Below are 22,680 nucleotides of genomic sequence, written 5' to 3' on the forward strand. Positions count from 1 at the left end.
TATACAGCAGTTATACATATATAACTAGAAATCATTCTGGTAGTTTGATCATCTTATTTTCTTCGACAGAACTTCAAGAGAGAAGAACAGAACTTTGTGGTCCAGAATGAAATCAATAATATGTCCTTCCTCATCATAGACACCAAGTGCAAGATGTCAAAGGTACGAACGGATCTGAGGTTTATATCAGAAGGATAAATCATGAAATGTGACTGATCTTCAGGCTCCATTCTTCTCCTTGTCTTCTGATATTTGACTTTTCCTCAGGGAATCGTTTCAGACCAGGAGAGGAAGAAGATGAAGAGGAAGGCAGACCGGTACTCCATGCAGACCAGTCTGATCGTCGCCACTCTGAAGCGCTTGTTGCCCGTCGGACTCAACATCTGTGCCCCCGGAGAACAGGAGCTGATTGCACTGGCAAAGAACCGCTTCACACAGGTATCTGCACACCTGTCCACTGACACCTGAGGCTGGAGGAGTGTCCTCACTTGGCCTCCCCCAGGGCCACTAAATGGGCTCATAGGTTTGGGTTTTGCGGATTATCTGTCTTAGATAACGACTGTTTTAGAAAATATGATTAAAATGCGGTTTTGTGAATTACCTGCTGCAACTTTACCTTTGGCTCACTCTGGACTGTCCACCGCAGAAAGACACGGAGAACGAAGTACGAGAGATCGTCAGGAACAACCTGCATTTACAGGGAAAGGTGAGAACACCTGAAGCTTTTAACTCAGCTGAAGGTAGTAATGATTACACTGTGGAGAAATTAGATGAATCATTCCCACACACTATATATCTGACTGTGTGTGTGTGTGTGTGTGTGTGTGTGTGTGTGTGTGTGTGTGTGTGTGTGTGTGTGTGTGTGTGTGTGTGTGTGTGTGTGTGTGTGTGTGGTACAGCTGGAGGATCCTGCCATTCGTTGGCAGATGGCTCTATACAAAGACCTCCCAAACCACTATGAGGACGTCTCTGACCCGGAGCAGGTTGTGGAGAGAGTCCTGGACATCGCTCATGTCCTCTACCACCTGGACCAGGTGTGTGTGTGTGTGTATGCATGTGTGTGTGTGTGTCCTATTTCAACACTACCTTCACATTCATGATCATTTCTCTTGAGTTATCCAGTAAAGGCAGATCTAAAGTTGCTTCTGGATCTAATGTGAATGGACATTGCTCATATAACCAGTATTCACCCATTCACACTGTGAATCATGCAGTGGTGAGAGAGGCTGCCATGCAGTGAACCACCTGTTCACCAGCAGGGTGCACCGTTCACGTCAACACTCACGCTCTCAGGAAGATCTCAGAAATACCACGTGTGTGTAGAAACCGTGTGTGTGTGTGTGTGTGTGTGTGTGTGTGTGTGTGTGTGTGTGTGTGTGTGTGTGTGTGTGTGTGTGTGTGTGTGTGTAGGTTGAACATCCCCAGCGCAGTAAGAAGGCCGTGTGGCACAAACTCCTGTCCAAACAGCGGAAGAGAGCTGTGGTTGCGTGTTTCAGGATGGCACCTCTTTATAACCTGCCCAGGTGAGTTAAACTGATTCCATAAATGTGTGCTTTGTCTGCTTCAGGTAATCAGAATAAGTTTTTATTTTATTCCTCCTCCTCCTCCAAACTAGGCATCGTGCCGTCAATTTGTTCCTGCAGGGTTACGAGAAGTCCTGGATCGAGGCGGAGGAGCACTACTTTGAGGATAAACTCATAGAGGACCTCGCTGTAAGTTCATGTCAGCGTCTGTCAGGCAGATTGAACAGATTGGAATTAGAATGTTTTTAATCCATGAAAACAAATGAAGCCTAAAAGTATAAAAGAAACTGTCAATCAAAGGAAGTGACATCAGTTACTGTCAGAGGGTCACAGCTGAGAACATTCACTTCTTCACGTCAGTAATTCTGATGTGGCGCCACAGCCGCCGACGGCCCCGTTAACACGTGTTTCCTTTCAGAGACCCAGTAAACAGGAGCCGTGTGAGGAAGAGGAGGGGATGAAGCACATCGATCCTCTGCATCAGCTCATCCAGCTGTTCAGCAGAACGGCCCTCACAGAGAAGTGGTGAGCTGGGGGATGGTTTGTGTTTTACTTTGGCTTCATGTTCACCTCTGTGCTCTCTGACCGTGTTTCTCCTGTCTGTGTTTCACTGTTTACACTTCTGGTTTGTATCGCCTCCCTCTGTCGCATGTCTCCTTTAACACAGACATGCAGTAATCTCTATTTAATTTTATTAATTTTAATTTCATTAATTTTAATTAATTTTATTTATTTTATAATTAAGTTTTATAACTTCTTATAATTTTATAATTTATAATTTATTTTATAATTTATTTTATTTATTTTAATTTATTCTGTTTAATCTCTATTTCCCACCAGTGTGTGTGTGTCTTTGCGTGTGTGTGTGTGTGTGTGTGTGTGTGTGTGTGTGTGTGTGTGTGTGTGTGTGTGTGTGTGTGTGTGTGTGTGTGTGTGTGTGTGTGTGTGTGTGTGTGTGTGTGTGTGTGTCTTTGTTTCCACTTGTCTCAGATTATCTCCTCTCCCCATTGGTCGTTGTTATCCACTATTTTGTCTGTGGTTCCTGTTCTTTACCGGTTCATTATGTGATCTTTATGTGGTTCTGGGTTCGAGTCCCGCTCTGTGTGGAGTTAGTATGTTCTCCCTGTGTGTGTGTGTGTGTGTGTGTACATTAAATGTCTGACTAGTCAGAGTGTGATCAGTGTGTGTGTTTGCTGTTGCAGTAAACTGGATGAGGATGTTCTCTACATGGCTTATGCTGACATCATGGCTGAGGTACCGGGACCCGGATGCAGTATTACTGCATTTTTATTCACTGTACATGTTAATGACTTATACATTATGATTATATTGTAGAGTATATTGTCCTTTTCACTCCTACTCTTCATTCTCCCAGAGTTGTCATGATGAAGAGGATGAGGATGGAGAGGAAGTGAAGAGTTTTGAAGTGAGTAGTCAGTCAGTCTTGCTGCTGAGCATCTGTTGAACGACTGTCCGTCAGACACACCCTGTTTCATTAAACAGGAGAAGGAGATGGAGAAGCAGAAGCTGCTGTACCAGCAGGCTCGACTGCACGACCGCGGGGCTGCAGAGATGGTGCTGCAAACCATCAGCGCCAGCAAAGGTAGCACTGATGTCCTCCTGTAACAGTCAGTCAATATATTAATGACTGAATGTTCAGCTGCATCATTTCACCACTCTGGTTTGACATTTCAGTACATTAATATTGCAGAATATCAGATGAATCTCATGCCAATACAATGCTGGTACAATAAACTTTATTTATACAGTACTTGTCTGGTAAAGGTTACAGAATAGTTCACAGCAAACCAACAGTAGACCTGATCCAAGCCAGGAGAAATGCAGAGAGTTGAGGCAGGAAGGGTAACCAGTGTAAAAAACCCAAAACACTATGAGCTCTGATCTAACATGGAAAAAGTTTGACACGCCCTGGCCCCCCTACTGCGACAGGAAGAAAGGAGGTTTGTAGTTTTCCTGATGAGTCCAGTGGTTCGGTCCACTTCTGTGATAAGTGGATAACTGGAGCGACTGCACAGAGCTACCTCCTCTGGTCTTTGAGACAATCCAGGTCATTTCTCCAGTTCCACATAAAGATTTAGGATGGATTGGTGCGTTTTAAAACTAATATGCAATAAAACGGCTAGCCCATGTATGTTAGCAAGAGAAAGTCTGGTGTACTGCTTGCATATCATGGTGTGTCTCTAAATTAGAGCCAAAGAAAGGAGTTCTGACTGAGACCAGTATTAAACATGATATATAGTCAAATAGAAGAGATCAAAACCCTGAATAACTTAAGAGGCAGACACAGAACAATAAAAATCACGAGACATTTTATAAAAGATTAGCCTTTTCCAACATTTCTTAGGGAATGATTAATTCTATCAGAGTTTATTGTAGATTACGATGGGATTATGACATCAGAGTAGAGCAATACTTTAAATCATGATTCTTTCAAACATCCGTCATTAATAACTGTTCTGCAGTCAGTGAGGGACACAAAACAATATCATCGGCATACGAATGTTGGGAAACCTAATTTGACTTATTATGGTCTTCATGTTCTTTACTGTATACTTCTGTATAGTTGTCTTCATTCATAGCTGGGTGAGTCGGGGACTCTGACTGCCTCTCATCCCCTGTGGGTAGACTAATGTTGGGTTCACTCTGACCAGGTGACATGGGTCTCATGGTGGCCTCCACACTGAAGCTGGGCATCGCTATTCTCAATGGAGGAAACTCTACGGTGCAGCAGGTATTTCAGTGCAGGGCCAGTGTCTTCCCCAAAGGAATTTTCAAAGTATATTTTTTCTTCTTCTTCCAAAATGTTTGTCAGGCAATTAAATCTGTCATCCTGACTCATTTTGGAAACGTCCTCAGACGTCGTGTTGATGAGAATGAATTCTGATCTTGATCTTGCTCATGTTAGGCTTCTCGTTTGACATGAACTCGGTCCCGGATTGGACAATTAGAACTCCACTTCAGTTTTAAGAAATCTGCAGCATTCATTTTATTTTAACTTCATTTACAGGAAATCTTTCACGTAAAAAAAAATTAAGAAAAATTGGCAATCCTCAATTAAGGAAATTAAAGGCATCTGATATTAGAATTATGACTATGCATAAATAGATTTGTTTTTAGTTAAAGTGCTGTTGTATTTTGTTTGTTGAGCTGCCAAAGATGTACTTTTCAGTATATATGAGTATATATGATCTTTAATAGTTTTTCCGGATGTATTTGATTCAAATTATATTTCTATAAAACTTTATAACTTTGTAATTGAAGTTGTCACATTGTTCTGTCACTTCTCTTTGATTTGACAGAAAATGCTGGATTATCTAAAAGACAAGAAGGATGTGGGTTTCTTCCAGAGTCTGGCTGGTCTGATGCAGTCATGCAGGTAACTCCACTGCCTCAGGACTTAGACTGATCCATAATCAGAAGACACAGCTGCTCAATGGGTTCTGACTGTGTGTGTTTTGAACTGGTTGAGAATAAAGGATTTTACTGTAGAACAGAGAAGATCATGACAGTCAGACATAAATGTGTGTTTCACCGGTAGCAGACCTGAGGACGCCCAGCGTTCAGAACCTCCACATGTCCAGTCCAGATTCCTCTACATGTTTAAATCTCACTTTCTCCTGGAATCCCACATGTGTCACATGTGAACATAAACAGATTTTTAGCGTGCTGTCGTCAGCATAGAGAGGCTGTCTCAGAGGGAGGGGTGTCTCATAGTTCTGTCTGCTGGTGTTTGTTTCAGTGTTCTGGATCTGAACGCTTTTGAGAGGCAGAATAAAGCAGAGGGGCTGGGAATGGTGACGGAGGAGGGGTCAGGTAAGCCTCACTGATGATCACAGCATAAGAATGACGGTCAGAAGACCATCGATTGGCAGAAAATCATCGAAGTAATTTGTTTTTCTTTTGTTTGACATTCTTTGTTATTCTTGATTCGTACCCAAACCTTCTGTTACACCATCACTGTTTTATTTGTCCTCTCTATTGACATAATGCTGACTTTTTTGAAGTTATATCACACGGTACCGAAATGAAACACAACTTCTTTCACTTATGTATAATTTCCTGCGGTATATCTGTATGATTGATGATTTGCTGATTTCATGCTTTATATATTTGTTGCAGATGTTTTGCAGTCATCCTTTAGGAGATGATTTCTGTAGAAATGATTTCAAAATGTCAGACCAGTTCCTTCCAAGCAGCCACTATACTATTTTTAGTGCTATATTTTAAAACACAGAAATAACTTTTATACTAAATGCTGTATATTATAAGTTATATTATGTTGTCTTGGTGCAGTGATGATTTATATCACGTTTGTTTGAGTAATTTCTGGTTCATAAAAGGCAAATTAACTGTTTGTGTCAGATTATATTCTAATATTTCTGACTGTCAGTCTTTTAGTGAACCTCTCTTGGTTAAAATATATTCCTCCTTGGGTTCCTCAAATCCCTTATGGTGGACTTACCTGCATTGACACTGTGCCAGAGGCAGAAGGTTGGGTTCAGACTCCAAGTCAGTCAGTCAGTCAGTCAGTCAGTCAGTCAGTCAGTCAGTCAATCAGTCAGTCAGTCAGTCAGTCAGTCAGTCAGTCAGTCAGTCAGTCAGTCAGTCAATTAATCAATCAGGCCAAAATAACAAACCAAAGACTCAGTTGTCACTGAAATACAACCAGCTGGCTTTGACCACCTCTCTGCAGCCAGTCCCACCTGTAGTTTGCCTTATTTTCTTTATGATCTGCTTCCCTTTGAGCCCCACATGACACATTATCCACCTAGTATCCTGTACCATGTTATGGACCATTATTGCACTTTTTGAAAGTCTGGGATGTTTCTGGCAATAATGCAACCCAGTGTATAAAATCAATTATAATTTTAAAACTATTTCAGTCTGTGTTTGGTTCTAGGCATGAAAACTAGTCTTTGATTTAGTTAGGTGTCTGTAAATTCACCATTAGACCAAGAGTTCAGAATTGTGCTCTCATTTTTCCACAGCAGACTTTAAAAAAAAAATTGATCCCAGAATAATGGTGGATTATTGACTGTAAGAACTCACTACAGATAATTCACCGCTTTGTTTTAATTTTGCATTATATACTGGAGACATGAAGGTTTTTTCCATGGAGGTGTGAATGAGATTTAAGGAGCGTGCATTCAGGTCTGCTAATAATCCTGCATCATTCACCCCTTTGGGCTGCAGCAGTAGCTTCTGCACACACAATGCAGGTGGTTAAAGAACTTAAATGCCCACCAGCAAACATAGTTCTGCTAACAATGACAGTCATCACAACATTTAATGACAACAGCTTATTATAGTATGTGATGTTAACAAGAGGTGAAATATTAAAATAAGCTATTTTTCAGCAATCATTTTCACATTAATAATACTTCTTACAAAAATATTTCCATGGCTGTGTAAATCATCTAAAATAATTTAGTTGAACAACTTTTAATATAGTGTTAATATCAAGTTTTTCCCAATTTGCTTTGGTTGAATTCTCTATATCTACAAGGATAATAATAAATAAACCAGGAATTTCTAAAACTGACCTTGTAATCATTGCTGCACCTGTCAGGCCGAGGTCAGGGCGCTAACGGCGACGCCTTCCCCCTCCAGACAGCTGGACGCGTGTGAAGAGAAACTAGAAGTGTTTAAACCTGCAGGGCAACAGGCAAACCAGCTGTTGGTGGCATTCTGTTAAATCTTATTGTTCCTCTTGTTTCTTTTTAACTTCTGCTTAGTATTTGTGCTTTTATCCATTTAGTGTGTTAAGATTAAGATGTTAATACTATTTGATAACCCTTTTCTACTCCTAACATTCTTATTATCTTATAAAAGCAAACTCACGGCTCAACGTTTTCAAAAGTTCTGTTATCACAAGTTTACTGTGGAGTCATTTCCACAATAAAGACAACGAGAAGCACAAGGCCTATTTTTCAAATCTTTTTCCCTATATGTAATTTTTTTTTGTTCCTTTCCTTGTTTCTTACTCTCTTTCTTTCTCTCTTTCCCATTTTCCTTTCTTCATTTTGGTTTACTGCACTTTCTTCCCCTCTTCAGTCATCACTAATGAGCGTGGTAATTATGCCTCCTGTCATTTCCTTGTGTGTTGGTTGGTTTCTGTCAGTCTCTCTCTCCTCCTCTCTGTGTCTCTCTGTCTCTTTGGTTGGTAGTGGTGTCAGTTCTGTCCAGGTTCTGAGTGTCGACCTTCAGATCTCGTCCTTACCTGCTCTGTGCTTGTGGCTACGTTTCTTGCTTTCTGTTAACATCCTTACCTTTCTACTTATTCGGCCACTAATAACTCGCTCTGGCTTATTTCATAGTTGGTATTTTTATTGAGTTAAGTCATAACACACTGTATTTTTAAGATTGTATTTTGATCAAACTGACACAATAATGATCACTTTGGAATCGATCAGACATAAAAAACTGAATATTCTTTGTCCCCAGCCACTATCTCCGTTTCTGTCCCTCACTGGTGCTGCAATGAAAGAAATTCAAACAGAATCCTCATGGACATCTCCTTCCTGACACGACTGTCAAAACTACTAATGTTCTCCCATCTAGGGAGTTTACATAGACGTGAAACATTCCACATCTACTAGTGCCACAGAATTTATCAGCAACTCTGATTTATTTCAAACTATTTCATTGCATGAACCCAGACTGAGTGTGACCTTCTAGATGAGTAGAAGAACACAGAAAATGTAACAATATTGTTTCCTGTTCCTTCTTTATAGCTATTTAAATCATTAATAAAGTGAAGTTTCTGTGTGAATAACACAAACAGCTGTGACCTCTGCTGCTGATCGATCGCTGTTAGTGATAGAACTGATGTTCTCCTTAGAAAACAATACTTAGTCCGTGACATCCCATCTGCTGATAATCAGAATTTTCATTTAGGTGACCCCACCTGTCTGGTCTGCAGACTGCTATCCACACGTACGTACAGCAGCACTGAACCTCCTCATCTCAGTCCAGCGTGGCTGAATGTGAACATGTGTGGTCAGATAGAGCTGCTGAAGACCAGAGCAGACAGAGGTTCACTGGAACACCCCCCTTTATGTCCCTCAGCAATTAACAGTGAGACGCTTACACAGCAATATAACAGGTGAAGGAGACGATGAGTTTAAATACTGTGTGTCCCAGATCAGATGGTGGTAGTGTGTAATGGACATCAATGTGCATAAACACAGAAAACAGAAGCAGTGTTTAGTTGCGGTCTAGTGGTCTGTCACCGTTGCGTCTGTGCTGTGTGGTCTTCACCCCCCCTTTGCTTCTGGACCAACACTAATGGTGGTGGGGGCTGCACTGTGGTGGGGGGCTTAACTGTTTCTCCTTTCTTCTCCTCCTCTCTGTCTCCTAGCTGAGCTGTGTTTTGTCTGTGTACTTGTCCTCCATGAGTGTTTTTGCTTATGTGGAAAATTTCCAGTGACCTATTAAGTTTTGGTTTTACTTTTTATTTTCACACCACTATCTCCTTTTAAATTTGTAACTCTTTCATGGTTTCAGCTGTGCATCATATTTAGCTCAGTTGTTGATGTGATGGAGGGGAATTTCTTGCCATGTCCTTCCTCCTCAGATTGTCATTTCATCATTTGAGTTTAGAGATTTTCTTGAGTAAGACATTAAATGCTTTCATCATTGTCTTGGGAATAAGCCTGAAAGTGCCCAAGAAGTTTTAAATTATTACTTTATATGCTGTATTTGTGTTGTTGTAAGAATTATATTCACAAAAACATGTAATGACTGTAGTTGCTGTAGCATCAGTGCCTGCAGAGTTGTAGAGTTTGGTTTTAACCCCATCAGGACCAACATCTGAACTAAGCTTTGAGTTCTTGTGATATTTTTGATTTTCTAAGTACTTGAAGGATCTCCTGCTGACATCTGTCCATCCTGCCGTCAGGAACACCGATTACTCAGAATTCTGTCTGTGTCATCGGAAGAGGATATATTGTCCCTCTCTTTTGTAAATACACAACTTCTATTAACCCTTTCCTCCCTGACATGGTAACCATGTAATCCAGTACCGCCAACAGGCAACGGGAGCAGGGGCAGCGATAGGAGCTTCTACCCCGGGACCCCCACGTTAGCTGCAAATGCAAGAAGATCGCTGGGCTGACGAACTTGGTGGCGAAGTCGCCCTTTGGTAGCTGCGTCTGTGTCAGGGCGGGGCTTTTTAGCTGTAGCGCTGCCCTCTCCAATTTCAGAGAAGGCCCTAGAAAAGGTGTGGCCAAACACGTTCGCTGACTCCAAAGTCTGGCCGGGTAACTGCGCCCAGCAGACTCATCCCTTCTTGCGGTCAGAACAAAAAAAGACTGAAACCACAGTCTCTTCGCCTGATCTCCTGGAACCTTCACACCCTTACGGACTACAACAGCAGCAGTGGACAGAACACCGAACTGCTCATGTTGCAATGGAACTTGCCCAGTACAACATTGATGTGGCAGGTCTGAGTGAGACGCGTCTAGCTGATGAAGGCCAAATCTCAGAAACCAGGGCAGGATACACGTTTTTCAAGGGGAAAACTGCAGAGGAGCCCCGTCTTCCTGGAGTCGGATTTGTCATCTGCAACTCTCTCGTGAGGATGCACAACCTCCTCCCTGTGCACGTCAGGGAAAGAATTACAGCATGGAAACATTTCCATCATTAAGGTCTACCATTCTACACACAGATATTGATGTGAGGGAATCTGTCTACGCATCTCTTTGGACCGTCCTCTCTGCTGTGCAAATGCTTGACAAGCTGCCGCTCATGGTAGATTTTAATGCAGTAGGGAAAGACCAACTCTGGCATGCATCATTGGGAGCCAGAGTATCGGCAGCTGCGATGCCAACGGCTTACTACTTCCCGGTTTATGTTCAGCATTTAATCTAAGTTTGACATCTCTGCACTCAAAGATTCTGACACCTAAGTTCATTTCGGGTCTGTTCTGTCTCAGCGTCTCTGTGACGTCAACAATGACACCTCAGAACCCGAGACCTCTTGGTGTGCCATCAAGGAGGCCATCAACTCCATATTTGACCAAAAATGCAAGGCTTACTTAGCATGGTAAAGCCAACCAACATCTAAAAGCAAGGAAGCTGCTTTTCTTAAGATCAAGGCTACAGCTCAGCGCACCATCCAGAAGCTTCAGAACGACCGGTGGATTGAGAAAATCAAGGAGATCCAAGGCTTTGCCGACCGTCACGAGACGAGGACGTTTTTCTAAGCTGTTCGCACCATCTATGGCCCGACACATTCCTCAGATGTTGGTCAGGTCTGCCTGAAGGATGAAGACGCTATTCTTTCCCGGTGGAAAGAGCACTTCAAAGACCTCCTGAATAGACCTTCCCGGGCCTCAGAAGACTTCATCTTGAGATCCCTCAACATCCAATCAAACCATGGATGAGTCTCCCACGCTACCCAACACAGTGGGGACTGTTTCCCGAGGCAGATCCATCTCCTTTTCCTGTTGATTTGTGAATCCAAGTATGTCCCCCAAGATCTACAGGATTCAAGCACCGTGACCATTTTCAAGAAGGGCGGCCGTTCTGTCTGTGGAAATTACCGTGGCATCTCCCTGCTCTCCATCACTGAGATTTTGGCTAGAATGCTCTATAAGCACCTTCTTGACCTCTGTGAATCAGTTCTCCCAGAGTCTCAGGATGGTTTTTGACCTGGTGGTAGAACCACAAACATGACCATCTGTGCGTATCAGCTGCTTGAAAAAGCCAAGGAACAACAGCAACCCATGATAATGATTTTCTTCGACCTGCACAGGGCCTTTAATGCCATCCTCCATGCTGTCATTTGGGTTGTGCTTGAGAAGTTCAGCTGCCCCCAACACTTTGTCCAACTAGTATGAGGTCTGCATGATGATATGAGGGGCTCCGTCATCCACGGTGCTTCTGTTTCACCTTCATTCCCCTTTGCCACTGGGGTCAAGGAAGAATGTGTTCTTGCACCAACACTCTTCTTGCTATACCTTGCAGCGGTTGTGTTGCATGTCAAATCGTCTCACCCTCATCTTGAAGTGCACAGGAGGGATGGTGGTCTACTTAACCTGCCATGTCTGAAGGCCCAAACAAAGACATCTGAGATGAACATGTCTAAACTCCAGTACGCTGATCACAGCTGTACCTCAGCCTCCTCCCCTAATGAACTACAGAAGACCACCAGTGCTTTTGTGGAGGCATATGAGAGTGCAGGACTGGAGGTCAATGTTGGAAAGACAAAAGTCCTGGTGCGATCCCACCCTGCTCATCTTCTCCAGCCTTTTGATACTTCTGTAGAGCATGTTCCCAGATTCTTCTACCTTGGGTCTGTGATCAACATCACCAATGACCCTAGCGAGGATGTCAATAACATGATTTGCTCTGCCCATCAAGCAATCAGCAAGCTACACCTCTGTGTCTTCTCACAACATGGCTTGTCAGCACAAACAAAGATCAATGTCTAAGGAGCTGTTGTGATTCCAACCCTTCTCTATGGATCAGAAAGCTGGACCCCCTATCACAAAAACATTATCACCCTGGGGAGGTTCCACCAGCAAAAGCTGCGGGCAAAAGACTGCATCACCAACAATGACGTTCTAATCCGTGCAGGCCTCCCAAGCATCCCAGCAGCGCTTCCTTAGTCACTTATATCGCAGGGAAGACTCATCCCTCCCCAAACAGACCCAGCTTGGTGAACTAGCCTGTGGCAAGGGGGACCCAAGACGCGGCTGACAGACCAACTTAACAGCTGCTCAAAAAGACCAGGATCCTTGTGGACAGCTGGCAGTCCCTGACATCGGACGCTCATGCTGGCGTGGCACAATAAACATTGGTTGTCACCTGTTGATACCCCATCCAACCCAACACTGACCCCGGCTTTTCCAAACACACCTTGGACATCACAGTCACCAGCAGGCACACAGATGGAGAGCCCAGTTAGGTTAGCTAATCCAGCTAATCACCATGATGGTGATGATCCTGAGGCATCATTAGCTGTAAAACCTTCAAATTGTGTCCTACCTGTGGTTGGGATCCTACTACACACACACACCATGTTTACCACACCTGTAATTGGGATCCTACTACACACACCACGTTTACCACACCTGCAGGTTGGTGTAAGTTGCCATGCCTACAGGTCAAGAGGAAAGGGTTAATGGCATTGTGCACTTTTTCATATAACTGCCATTAGTTTTTTTTTACATTCCTCCTAATGTACCACTTAATCATCACAAGCTACAGTTAGTCGATATTTACTTTTAATAATTTTAAGTCATTAATTCCAAACAATGAAGCACTAAAGGAACATCAGGGTCTTGGCTGTGATCACTTAGGGCAGACCGGAGAGGCTGGGGGTGAAACTACAGTACCACCTGCATGACCAGTGGACATTTTGTTCATGTCTTTGTCATGAGTCCATTGACGACAATCCCCTGCTCCTAATCAGGAGTGCATGCTGGATCTTTACATGTAGGGCACAGAGATCCTCTCTACTCACCTCTTTGATGCTGGATCCCAAAGCCATGTGATTACAACTGAGAGATCCAATTTTGTTGAGTGGTCACGGGCTCAAATACAAGGTTTGGACTATGAATAAAAAAAACAATGCTATCCTGCTGACTTATTTTTAAATCAGGCGAGGAAGTGCCACAAACCTACCTGCATTGAGAAAGAAGCCTGCACTTTCAGCCTTGTTTCAGACAGTCTTTCCTCCCTCAGCCTGGTTCACTGTCTGTCCATATTGTGTCCATGTATTATGTCTTATTTTGAAAGGTACTGTGTAGTGTCTCATGTCCCTTCTCTGGACCTCTTCTTTTAATTTCAATGGTTAAAACAGCATTTTGGCAGTCAGACCAGGTTCTATGTTTAATTTTGTATGAGACAAACAGCTTTTCTGCTTTCAATTACAGCAACTCTGAGAAATCATTTGAAAGATTGGAATAATCCAATCAGAATTCTGTTCTGACCATAAAATGCTGCCATTTAAAAACCACCTCCGTCAATTTCCAGTGTAGTGGCTGCCCATTCTGTGTGTGTGTGTGTGTGTGTGTGTGTGTGTGTGTGTGTGTCTGTGTGTGTGTGTGTGTGTGTGTGTGTGTGTGTGTGTGTGTGTGTGTGTGTGTGTGTGTGTGTGTATACAGATGCTGTAACATGCCCAACAGCTCTCGCTGACAGGAAACAGGGATCTCTTCCATCTCTTTTCTCTTTTAATCTCCTTTACTTTCCATCTTCTTGTCTATCCTTCATGTTGTCTGTTTTTGTATCCTCTCTCTGATTTTACTTGTTTGTGTCTGTATATGAATGTGTGTGTGTGTGTGTGTGTGTGTGTGTGTGTGTGTGTGTGTGTGTGTGTGTGTGTGTGTGTGCGCGCATGCATTGTTTTGTGCATACCTACGTATGTGCTCGTGCATCTGTGTGTCTGCTTACGTGTGTGTGCATGTATGTTTGTGGGTGTGTGTTTCTTCTCTCCGGCCAGGTGAGAAGGTCATGCAGGATGATGAGTTCACCTGTGACCTTTTCCGCTTCCTGCAGCTGCTCTGTGAAGGACACAACTCAGGTGTGTGTGTGTGTGTGTGTGTGTGTGTGTGTGTGTGTGTGTGTGTGTGTGTGTGTGTGTGTGTGTGTGTGTGTGTGTGTTTCTGTGTTCTGGAGAAATGATTGTAATGGTTTTTCCTATAAGAATGTGAGAATATTTTGTCTGCTGCCTAAATAATGTAATTATTCTCATAAAGAGGATTTAACTGCAGCATCATTCATTTAACATTTACGTGCCTTCTGTTTAATTTAATTTTTAATTTTAATTTTTAATTTAATATACTGTTTTGATCCCCGAAGGGAAATTAAGAATGCACACTCTAGCTAATGATGTCTATTAGACTTAACAGACATAAAATATATGATACTTATTCATACGTTTGTATTTGAGAAGTTCATATTCCTTTGTTTGACCTTCCTTCTTTCAGATTTAGAATCACAACAGTCCAATATTTTGCCATGTCTATTTCAGACTTCCAGAACTACTTGAGAACCCAAACAGGGAACAATACAACAGTCAACATCATCATCTCCACGGTTGACTACCTCCTCAGAGTACAGGTTAGCCCCTTCTGTTAACTTAGCTGTTTCATAAGGGATTGTGTTCCTAATGTCACGGTTTGGGTCACCTGTTAGAATAATAAATCAATTTTAGCCCTGGAAAACCCAAGAACCCGTTTCTTTTTTGGATACATATGAAATATGCAGTGAAAGAGGAGCCGATTTTCCAGTTGGTCCAAAGTAGACACGTCAACTGTTGTAATAATAATATTCTAAAATGTTACTTCATTTTTTACTTCATTGTCTCATTCATTGATTTGTTTTCCTCCTTTGATTCCCCTTCTCTGCACCCTACTGCCCTCCTTCAGGAGTCCATCAGTGATTTCTACTGGTATTATTCTGGGAAAGACGTTATTGATGATCAGGGCCAAAGGAATTTCTCCAAGGCAATAAATGTGGCCAAGCAGGTTTTCAACACTCTTACTGAATACATCCAGGTATGTGAAAACGGCCACCAACGGCCACTCAACCATTTTTTTGGTCTTGAAAGCTTGAAAAAGGACAGGTCAGTATTTTCTTATACCAGTTTGAATTAACTGATTATTGTCTTTGTTGTTTGTTATTGATGGTAGGGTCCATGTACTGGTAACCAGCAGAGTCTGGCCCACAGTCGGCTTTGGGACGCTGTGGTTGGTTTTCTTCATGTCTTCGCTCACATGCAGATGAAATTGTCTCAGGTGAGTTAAAGTCATGTTGTCATGCGTTTCTGAATGAGCAGAGTTGTAATTACACTGTCATCAAGGCATGGAGCTGTGGTGCCCCCCATCTCTCCCCTTATATCTAGTCACATAAAGCATACACCACCCAGTTCAGTAAAGTTAGGGGTCATTAGAACCGTGAACCACCAGGCCCAAAACGTCCTCACCAGAACAGAGGGAAGGTCAAGGAGTGAAACTCATCCAGAATGCTCTGAAGACATGTGGCTATCCAAACTGGGCCAATGAACAGGAGAGGAAAGCAATGAGAACCTGTAGTTAACCCCTACATTGCTGGTGTTTCAAGAGAACTTTCAGTAAACACAAGATTCCCACGTAATTCAGGCATGGAGACAGAGGCTGGTCCACCTAAAGACACAACACCAGGACACAAGCAGAGCCATGTGGTGTTTGCTGTCCAGTGCAGTGACCTGAACATTGAGGAAACCAACAACCACTCCACAAGCATGTGGCTCCACACAGGAGACAACTCCTCAGGACTAGACTCACCTGTCCACCTGCACCTGAAGGACACTCCTCTGAAGACAGTCATGTTCAGGTTGTAGCCGGGGAACACAGACGGTTTGAGAGAAGAAAGAATCAAACCAGCCTTTTTTGTCAGACTGGAGAAATCATCTCTGACAGAGGCAGAGGATGAAGACACCATCTGTCAGCCCCCTACAACACAGCACTGACCCCCATCCCCAGAAACCACAGCAACCATTCACACCTGGATGCAGCACACAGGGGTCAACGTGTCCCATAGGAATGGTAAAACTCTTACCAAGACTTCATGCCTTGATGGTTATTGCTGGTCTGTTTTCTTGGTTGGTACTCCAACAGGAATCCACTGAACTCTCAGTTTGAACTTCAGAAGTTAGATGTGAAATACCTTCAAAAAACCTTTTGCAAGTCCAGTTGACTCTTTTTTTTGCTCTTCCTGAAGGAGTGAGATTTTATAGTTATTTTTTTATATTATAGTTTTTATATAGTTTTATAGAAGATGCTGGCTGCTGTATTCAACGGCAAACCTGCATCTTAACCCTTGGACGTTCACTTATGAGGAGGAAATCATCTCCCCCACCTGTTTTTCTAACATTAGTTGAGGAGAACATGGTATGACAGTGTAATTCATATTAAATTGTTGGACAAAGAGCTTCCAAATCAAGAAGCTTTCCCTCTGTAGGTCATTTAGAGCTGCTTAAATTCTTAACATTTGTCTGTATTTTTTCACTGCAGGACTCCAGTCAGATTGACTTACTGAAGGAATTGATGGATCTACAGAAAGATATGGTTGTCATGTTGCTGTCAATGCTAGAAGGTAGGTTTACTGTTAAAACACATTTCATAAGTATTCAACCAGCAATGGTTTACTGAATAACACAAAAACACCACAAGGTCACAAGGCATCAGCAAAGTATCTCAGCTGTTTACATTTACTTTAGAGACATCTGAATGTCTAAAAATGAACAATTTATTTAGATTTTCTTTTGAACCTTTAGATTACTTCCTATCAGAATATGAAAAAAGGAAAATACATCACATCACATCACATGCGCCATGTTTTTATATATATAAATGTATATGAATATGCTGTCTTGTCAACAGGAAATGTGGTAAATGGGACCATTGGGAAACAGATGGTGGACATGTTGGTCGAGTCCTCCAACAATGTGGAGATGATCCTGAAATTCTTTGACATGTTCCTCAAACTGAAAGACCTGACCTCCTCAGACACCTTCAAGGAGCACGACCCTGATGGAAAAGGCAAGTCTGTCGTGAGTGTCCCGACATGGGGAGTTCTCTCTCTGGCAGCTCTGTTGATGAATGAATGACCCACAGGCGTCATCTCTAAGAGGGACTTCCACAAGGCCATGGAGAGCCACAAGCATTACACCCAGTCGGAGACCGAGTTCCTGCTCTCTTGTGCCGAGACGGATGAAAATGAACTTCTGGACTATGAAGAATTTGTGGAAAGATTTCATGAGCCGGCCAAGGTAAAGGCTGTGATATTTATAGACGTTTGGAAAAAGAAAAACTGTAACATCACTGACTTTTTTTTATTTAACAGGATTAAGACTAGTAAAAAAGCACAAATAAATTTTGGAATCAAAAAAGGAAACTTGTGAACCCCCCCCCCTCTGCCTAACAATCGGGGACCGATTAAAATGTCTGCACACATTACCTAATCAGGTTACAAAAGGGTCATCTTATAAAGGTGTAAAAAAAAATGTAATACAGAAATATGTTTTTTTCCTTCAATGCATCAGATCTTTTCCGTTACTTCAGACCAGTCCACAGATATAAATTCGAAAGCAGAAGTCCATATATTTAGCCTTTTAACTGACTGATTTATTGGGAGAGAAACACATGAAAGCAACAAAAATGTCCCGTTTGGACCCAAACAGTTCCCAAGGGTTAAAAAAAAGGCTTAAAATGGAGCAGTTTTATTCAAAGCAAATAGAAATTCAGTCATCAATGAACACGTGTTATCAGGACATCGGCTTCAACGTGGCGGTTCTGTTGACCAACCTTTCGGAGCACATGCCTCACGACACTCGGCTGCAGACCTTCCTGGAGCTGGCGGAGAGCGTACTCAACTACTTCCAACCCTACCTGGGCCGCATCGAGATCATGGGCAGCGCCAAGCGCATCGAGAGGGTCTACTTTGAGATCAGCGAGTCCAGTCGAACACAGTGGGAGAAACCTCAGGTAAAAACAGCACAGCAGACGGATCAATCTCTAAAGCAAATTAATTCAACAGTCCCTTGTTTACCTGTGCAGGTCAAAGAGTCCAAGCGCCAGTTCATCTTCGATGTGGTGAACGAAGGAGGGGAGAAGGAGAAGATGGAGCTGTTTGTCAATTTCTGTGAAGACACCATTTTTGAGATGCAGCTGGCGGCTCAGATGTCCGACGCAGGAGAGCGTTCAGCCGTCAAAGAGGAGGGCGAGCGAGAGAAACCTGATGAGGACAACCCTGAGATGGGCTTCTTCTCCGTCACCACGGTCCGTATGGCGCTGTTAGCTCTGCAGTACAACATGCTGCTTCTGGTGAAGGTGAGACCAAACACAGAATGTCAGACAACAGAATGTGGTTTGTGATTTTACTCAACAGGTAACAGTCCTGGACCACTACCCAGGCAGTCACCAGAATTCTTTCTTCTCTTCCAGGTGCTGTCAATGAAAAGTGTGAAGAAGCAGATGAAGAAGATCAAGAACATGACGCTGAAGGACATGGCCACCACCCTGGTGTCCTTCAACTGCTCCATGCTGCTTGGCGTCCTCCACGTGACGTTCAGCGTGGCACGAGGGTTCTGCAGGATCTTCTACAACACGTTTATGGGAGGGAATCTGGTGGAGGGGGCTAAGACCATAAAGGTGTCAGAGCTGCTGGCCAACATGCCCGACCCCACCCAGGACGAGGTGAGGGGTGACGGGGAGGACCGGGACAGGAGGCACTACCCCGACCTCAGCTCCCCAAAGGAGGACCTGGCTGACCTGGCCGTCAACCTCAGTGAGACCGAGCTGCTGTCGGACATCTTTGGCCTCGACTTAAGGAGAGAGGGGGGCCAGTACAAGATCACCCCACATAACCCCAATGCCACCCTGACCGAACTGCTGAACTCCCCTGTTCCTTCTCCGACACCCCCAACCCAACCCGTAACACCCCCATCAGAGCTCCGACAGAGGCACCAGGTGAGTTTATGCGATGATTTGATTTCTTTTTTCTATACACACACACACACACACACACACACACACACACACACACACACACACACACACACACACACACCGGATTATAAGGCGCACACAATAACAATAAATAACATGTATTTGATAAACTGCAGCGGCTGTAGTTGCGCAATCCGTCCACTAGATGGAGCCGCGCTGCTCAGACAGTCATGATTGCGTTCATGACTTCCTGACTACCTCTGAATGGCCCCTATTGTTATGTCAATAAGCCATTCTGAGCCTCATCAAGGAAACCTGATCACTTGATCACTTTGCCATCTTAGAAAGAAGTCAACACACATATTAAAAACCTGACATTAAAACTGGTTAAATTCATTACGAGTGCAGTCAGTGCCAACAGAGCGGATTATTTCCTGATCTGAAGTTCGAAGCAGATATTTAAGCTCCGACGTTTGTCTTTGTTTATTAATTAACTATTGTTCCGATCGATCGGTAGTCTAGTCGGAGGTGAGGTGCAGCTGTTCGCTGCTGTGTGTCCTCAACAATTTTTAACTAGTTTTTAATGTCAGGCTGATAATTTACTGTCAAACGTGACGCTGTTTCACTCCTAGAACTGACTTTAACGTCGGTGTCTCACCGCCGTGAATCTCACCGCCGTGAATCTCACCGCATGTCGCTGCAGACAGAATACACAAGGGGCGCCTTATAGTCCGGAAAATACTGTACAGGTTGTCCTCAACTTATGAACATTTGTAGATACAAACAAACACATGCCTCCATATCCGACTATTATCTTGCAGTTCCTTTTTCTGCCACTATCCCCACTGAGCAGCACCGCAGCGTGTGTCAGTCTCCAAAATTCATCTCCTACATTCTACTCTTGTTCTTGTTTGTTGTCTTTGTGAGCATTTCAGAGCGTCAGGCACACATTATTTTATGTTTTTATTCCTAGTTACTTTGCGGTAACATGATGCTATGCGCTTTAAATTGTTTTTAGTGATTTTACGAAGCCAATATTTGAGGCGGACAGACTTAACGTTGAGTGAAGTAATGATTTTTACGTGTTTTTTCTTTTTTAAACTGACATATAATCGAGAGCAACTGAATTCTCAAAGAATGATAACTATATTTTATTTTATTACATGTTATTTTTAGAATAGAATAGAATGCCTTTAATGTCATCATACACTGGTGTACGACAACATTTTATGTCCTGTAATTGTTTCTGGTAAGTCTTAGGGAGTAGTATTTTAGTTTCTAGAGTAGTAATAAAATTTAAAATTAGTAATAAATTTTAGTTTTTTGCTGGTGGTCCTGGAACGAATTAACCGTGAGTAACGAGGGATTAGTGTAGTTAGAATATCCATTAGTACTTACGAATAATTTAACTTACAAACAAGCTTTCGGAACCAATTGCCTTCGTAGGTTGAGGACTACCTGTATGCCTGTATATGTATATGCATATATATTTGTGTGTGTGTGTAATTATGTGTGTACTTCCTCATCAGTCTACACCAAATTATTTTCCGAGCTGAGCAGGTGTGAGGTGGACATGCTGTACCTTGATGTAGCGTCTAATGGTTTAAATAGACTTGGTTTGTTGTCTGAAACTGCTTCTCTGTTTCAGCTGAAGAGCTCCGCTTCAGATGAGAAGAGAGACACACAGACAGAATGTGGACCTGAAAAAACAGAGTATGTAGATATTTTTGTAGTCTTGTTGCTCCAGTGATTACTGCTACAGTTCAATAAAACACATTAGTAATGTTAAAGACAAAAAAAATTAAATGGAATCAAATCTGATTTCCAGAGGATTTATTGAAACTACTGTTTGCTTTTTCAGTGACGTATTAGAATAACGTGTAATTGCACATCCACTACAAAGGGGGCAGTGATGCTTTCACGTCTACATGCAATGTGTCATTGACTGTAATTAATAGAGTGTGTGCAGTCCACTGCTCGGGTACTATTTGACTGTAAATACACAACAGTTACTGCTGTGCAGCCTGGTGTTACAGTCTGACAGAACACAGTGGAGCAGGGCTGTATTGTTAGCTGAATGAGTCATTTCCTGATTCCAGGGGTGGACATGCAGAGAAACAACTAAAGAATGGAAAAGCCAAGCCAAAAGTCAGAAGACATCACACTTCAAAGTCCGATGACTCTGACCTGCAGGAGTCTGCGTTCCTGAAGAAGATCCTGGCTTACCAGAGGAAGCTACTGGTACGGGATCAGGGTTCTGGTGTCTGTTCATTTCCCACTCACAGGTAGAGATTAGGCTGGTTATCGGCACCGAAAGCAATGTAGAGAGCTCCAATGGCAAAAACTGTAAATTAAAGCAAAATTTTCTGAAATTTATGCTGATTTGAGATGGAAGATATGAACTGTAAAGTGTTCAGCACTGTGTAACTGAACGTTCTCTCACCCTGCAGAACTATTTTGCCAGGAACTTCTACAACATGAGGATGCTTGCACTGTTTGTTGCCTTTGCAATCAACTTCATCCTTCTGTTTTATAAGGTAATTGTGTTTAAGGGATTCTACCCTTGAATAAAACCATTGATAGAGTATTTGTTGGTGAGGGAGTTTGGGTTTTGGTCGTTGAGTATTTAACACACAGCTTGATTGCAGCCCTGGCTACATATGAAGAGGATGGATAAATTGTGTCCAACAGGTTTCTACTTCCTCATCTGTGGTTGAGGAGAGGGTGGTGGTGTCCACCGGCAGCCTATCAGAGAGCAGCGTTGAGTGGGATCCACTGGCAGGAGAGGCAACAGAGACGAAGGAAGACGTGACGAGTGACGCGTGGGAGCGCCTGAAGCCGGTCACCGTCCGCTTCGTGCTGGAGGAGAGCAGCGGCTACATGGAGCCCATGTTACGGATCCTGGCCATCCTGCACACCGTCATCTCCTTCTTCTGCATCATCGGATACTACTGTCTGAAGGCACGACTCCACAGGGACATGGAGACCACAGTACTGTAAATACAGTAGTACCGCAGGTTTAATCGGTTCTGTGACAGAGATCAGACGTCAAACAACATTTAAACTAAATCATTTTAATCCATTCCATTTGTAAAAAAAACCAAACCCCCTAAATTATATAAAACAATATTTATCAACCAATAGACTCACAGACTTTATCTGTGCATAAAGAATGATATATTATATTAACACCCATAAAGTATGAACAGAAATGAAAAGACAGGACAACGCATGAGCTCCGTCTTCACCAACGAGAACGAGATCCGGTCTCACTGATGTCGTGTCCATCCGCCAACACGCGGTTAAGAACGAGATCCGGTCTCACTGATGTCGTATCCATCCGCCAACACGCGGTAAAGAACGAGATCCGGTCTCACTGATGTCGTATCCATCCACCAACATGTAAAAAACGAGATCCGGTCTCACTGATGTCGTATCCATCCGCCAACACGCGGTAAAGAACGAGATCCGGTCTCACTGATGTCGTATCCATCCACCAACATGTAAAGAACGAGATCCGGTCTCACTGATGTCGTGTCCATCCGCCAACACGCGGTGAAGAACGAGATCCGGTCTCACTGATGTCGTATCCATCCACCAACATGTAAAAAACGAGATCCGGTCTCACTGATGTCGTATCCATCCGCCAACACGCGGTAAAAAACGAGATCTGGTCTCACTGATGTCGCATCCATCCAC

General features: G+C 43.0%; 1 protein-coding gene across 1 annotated transcript in view; it reads left to right on the forward strand.

Moving 5' to 3' along the window:
* Positions 1-22,680, forward strand: part of ryr2a (ryanodine receptor 2a (cardiac)) — a 137,270-nt gene that overhangs the window by 97,687 nt on the left and 16,903 nt on the right. Inside the window, exons 76-102 of the mRNA XM_068306304.1 lie at positions 70-162; positions 268-438; positions 647-706; positions 900-1,034; positions 1,411-1,523; positions 1,616-1,712; positions 1,942-2,048; positions 2,726-2,777; positions 2,899-2,949; positions 3,027-3,126; positions 4,196-4,275; positions 4,844-4,920; positions 5,284-5,357; positions 13,992-14,072; positions 14,523-14,611; positions 14,920-15,048; positions 15,184-15,288; positions 16,546-16,627; positions 16,915-17,073; positions 17,149-17,303; positions 17,803-18,018; positions 18,091-18,363; positions 18,478-19,002; positions 20,630-20,694; positions 21,081-21,222; positions 21,432-21,518; positions 21,673-21,942. Of these exons, the coding sequence (XP_068162405.1) occupies positions 70-162; positions 268-438; positions 647-706; positions 900-1,034; positions 1,411-1,523; positions 1,616-1,712; positions 1,942-2,048; positions 2,726-2,777; positions 2,899-2,949; positions 3,027-3,126; positions 4,196-4,275; positions 4,844-4,920; positions 5,284-5,357; positions 13,992-14,072; positions 14,523-14,611; positions 14,920-15,048; positions 15,184-15,288; positions 16,546-16,627; positions 16,915-17,073; positions 17,149-17,303; positions 17,803-18,018; positions 18,091-18,363; positions 18,478-19,002; positions 20,630-20,694; positions 21,081-21,222; positions 21,432-21,518; positions 21,673-21,942 (3,588 nt within the window). The remainder of the gene's footprint in view (positions 1-69; positions 163-267; positions 439-646; positions 707-899; positions 1,035-1,410; positions 1,524-1,615; positions 1,713-1,941; positions 2,049-2,725; positions 2,778-2,898; positions 2,950-3,026; positions 3,127-4,195; positions 4,276-4,843; positions 4,921-5,283; positions 5,358-13,991; positions 14,073-14,522; positions 14,612-14,919; positions 15,049-15,183; positions 15,289-16,545; positions 16,628-16,914; positions 17,074-17,148; positions 17,304-17,802; positions 18,019-18,090; positions 18,364-18,477; positions 19,003-20,629; positions 20,695-21,080; positions 21,223-21,431; positions 21,519-21,672; positions 21,943-22,680) is intronic.

This window comes from Antennarius striatus, chromosome 21, assembly GCF_040054535.1.
Source record: "Antennarius striatus isolate MH-2024 chromosome 21, ASM4005453v1, whole genome shotgun sequence".
Classification (NCBI taxonomy): Eukaryota; Metazoa; Chordata; class Actinopteri; order Lophiiformes; family Antennariidae; genus Antennarius; species Antennarius striatus.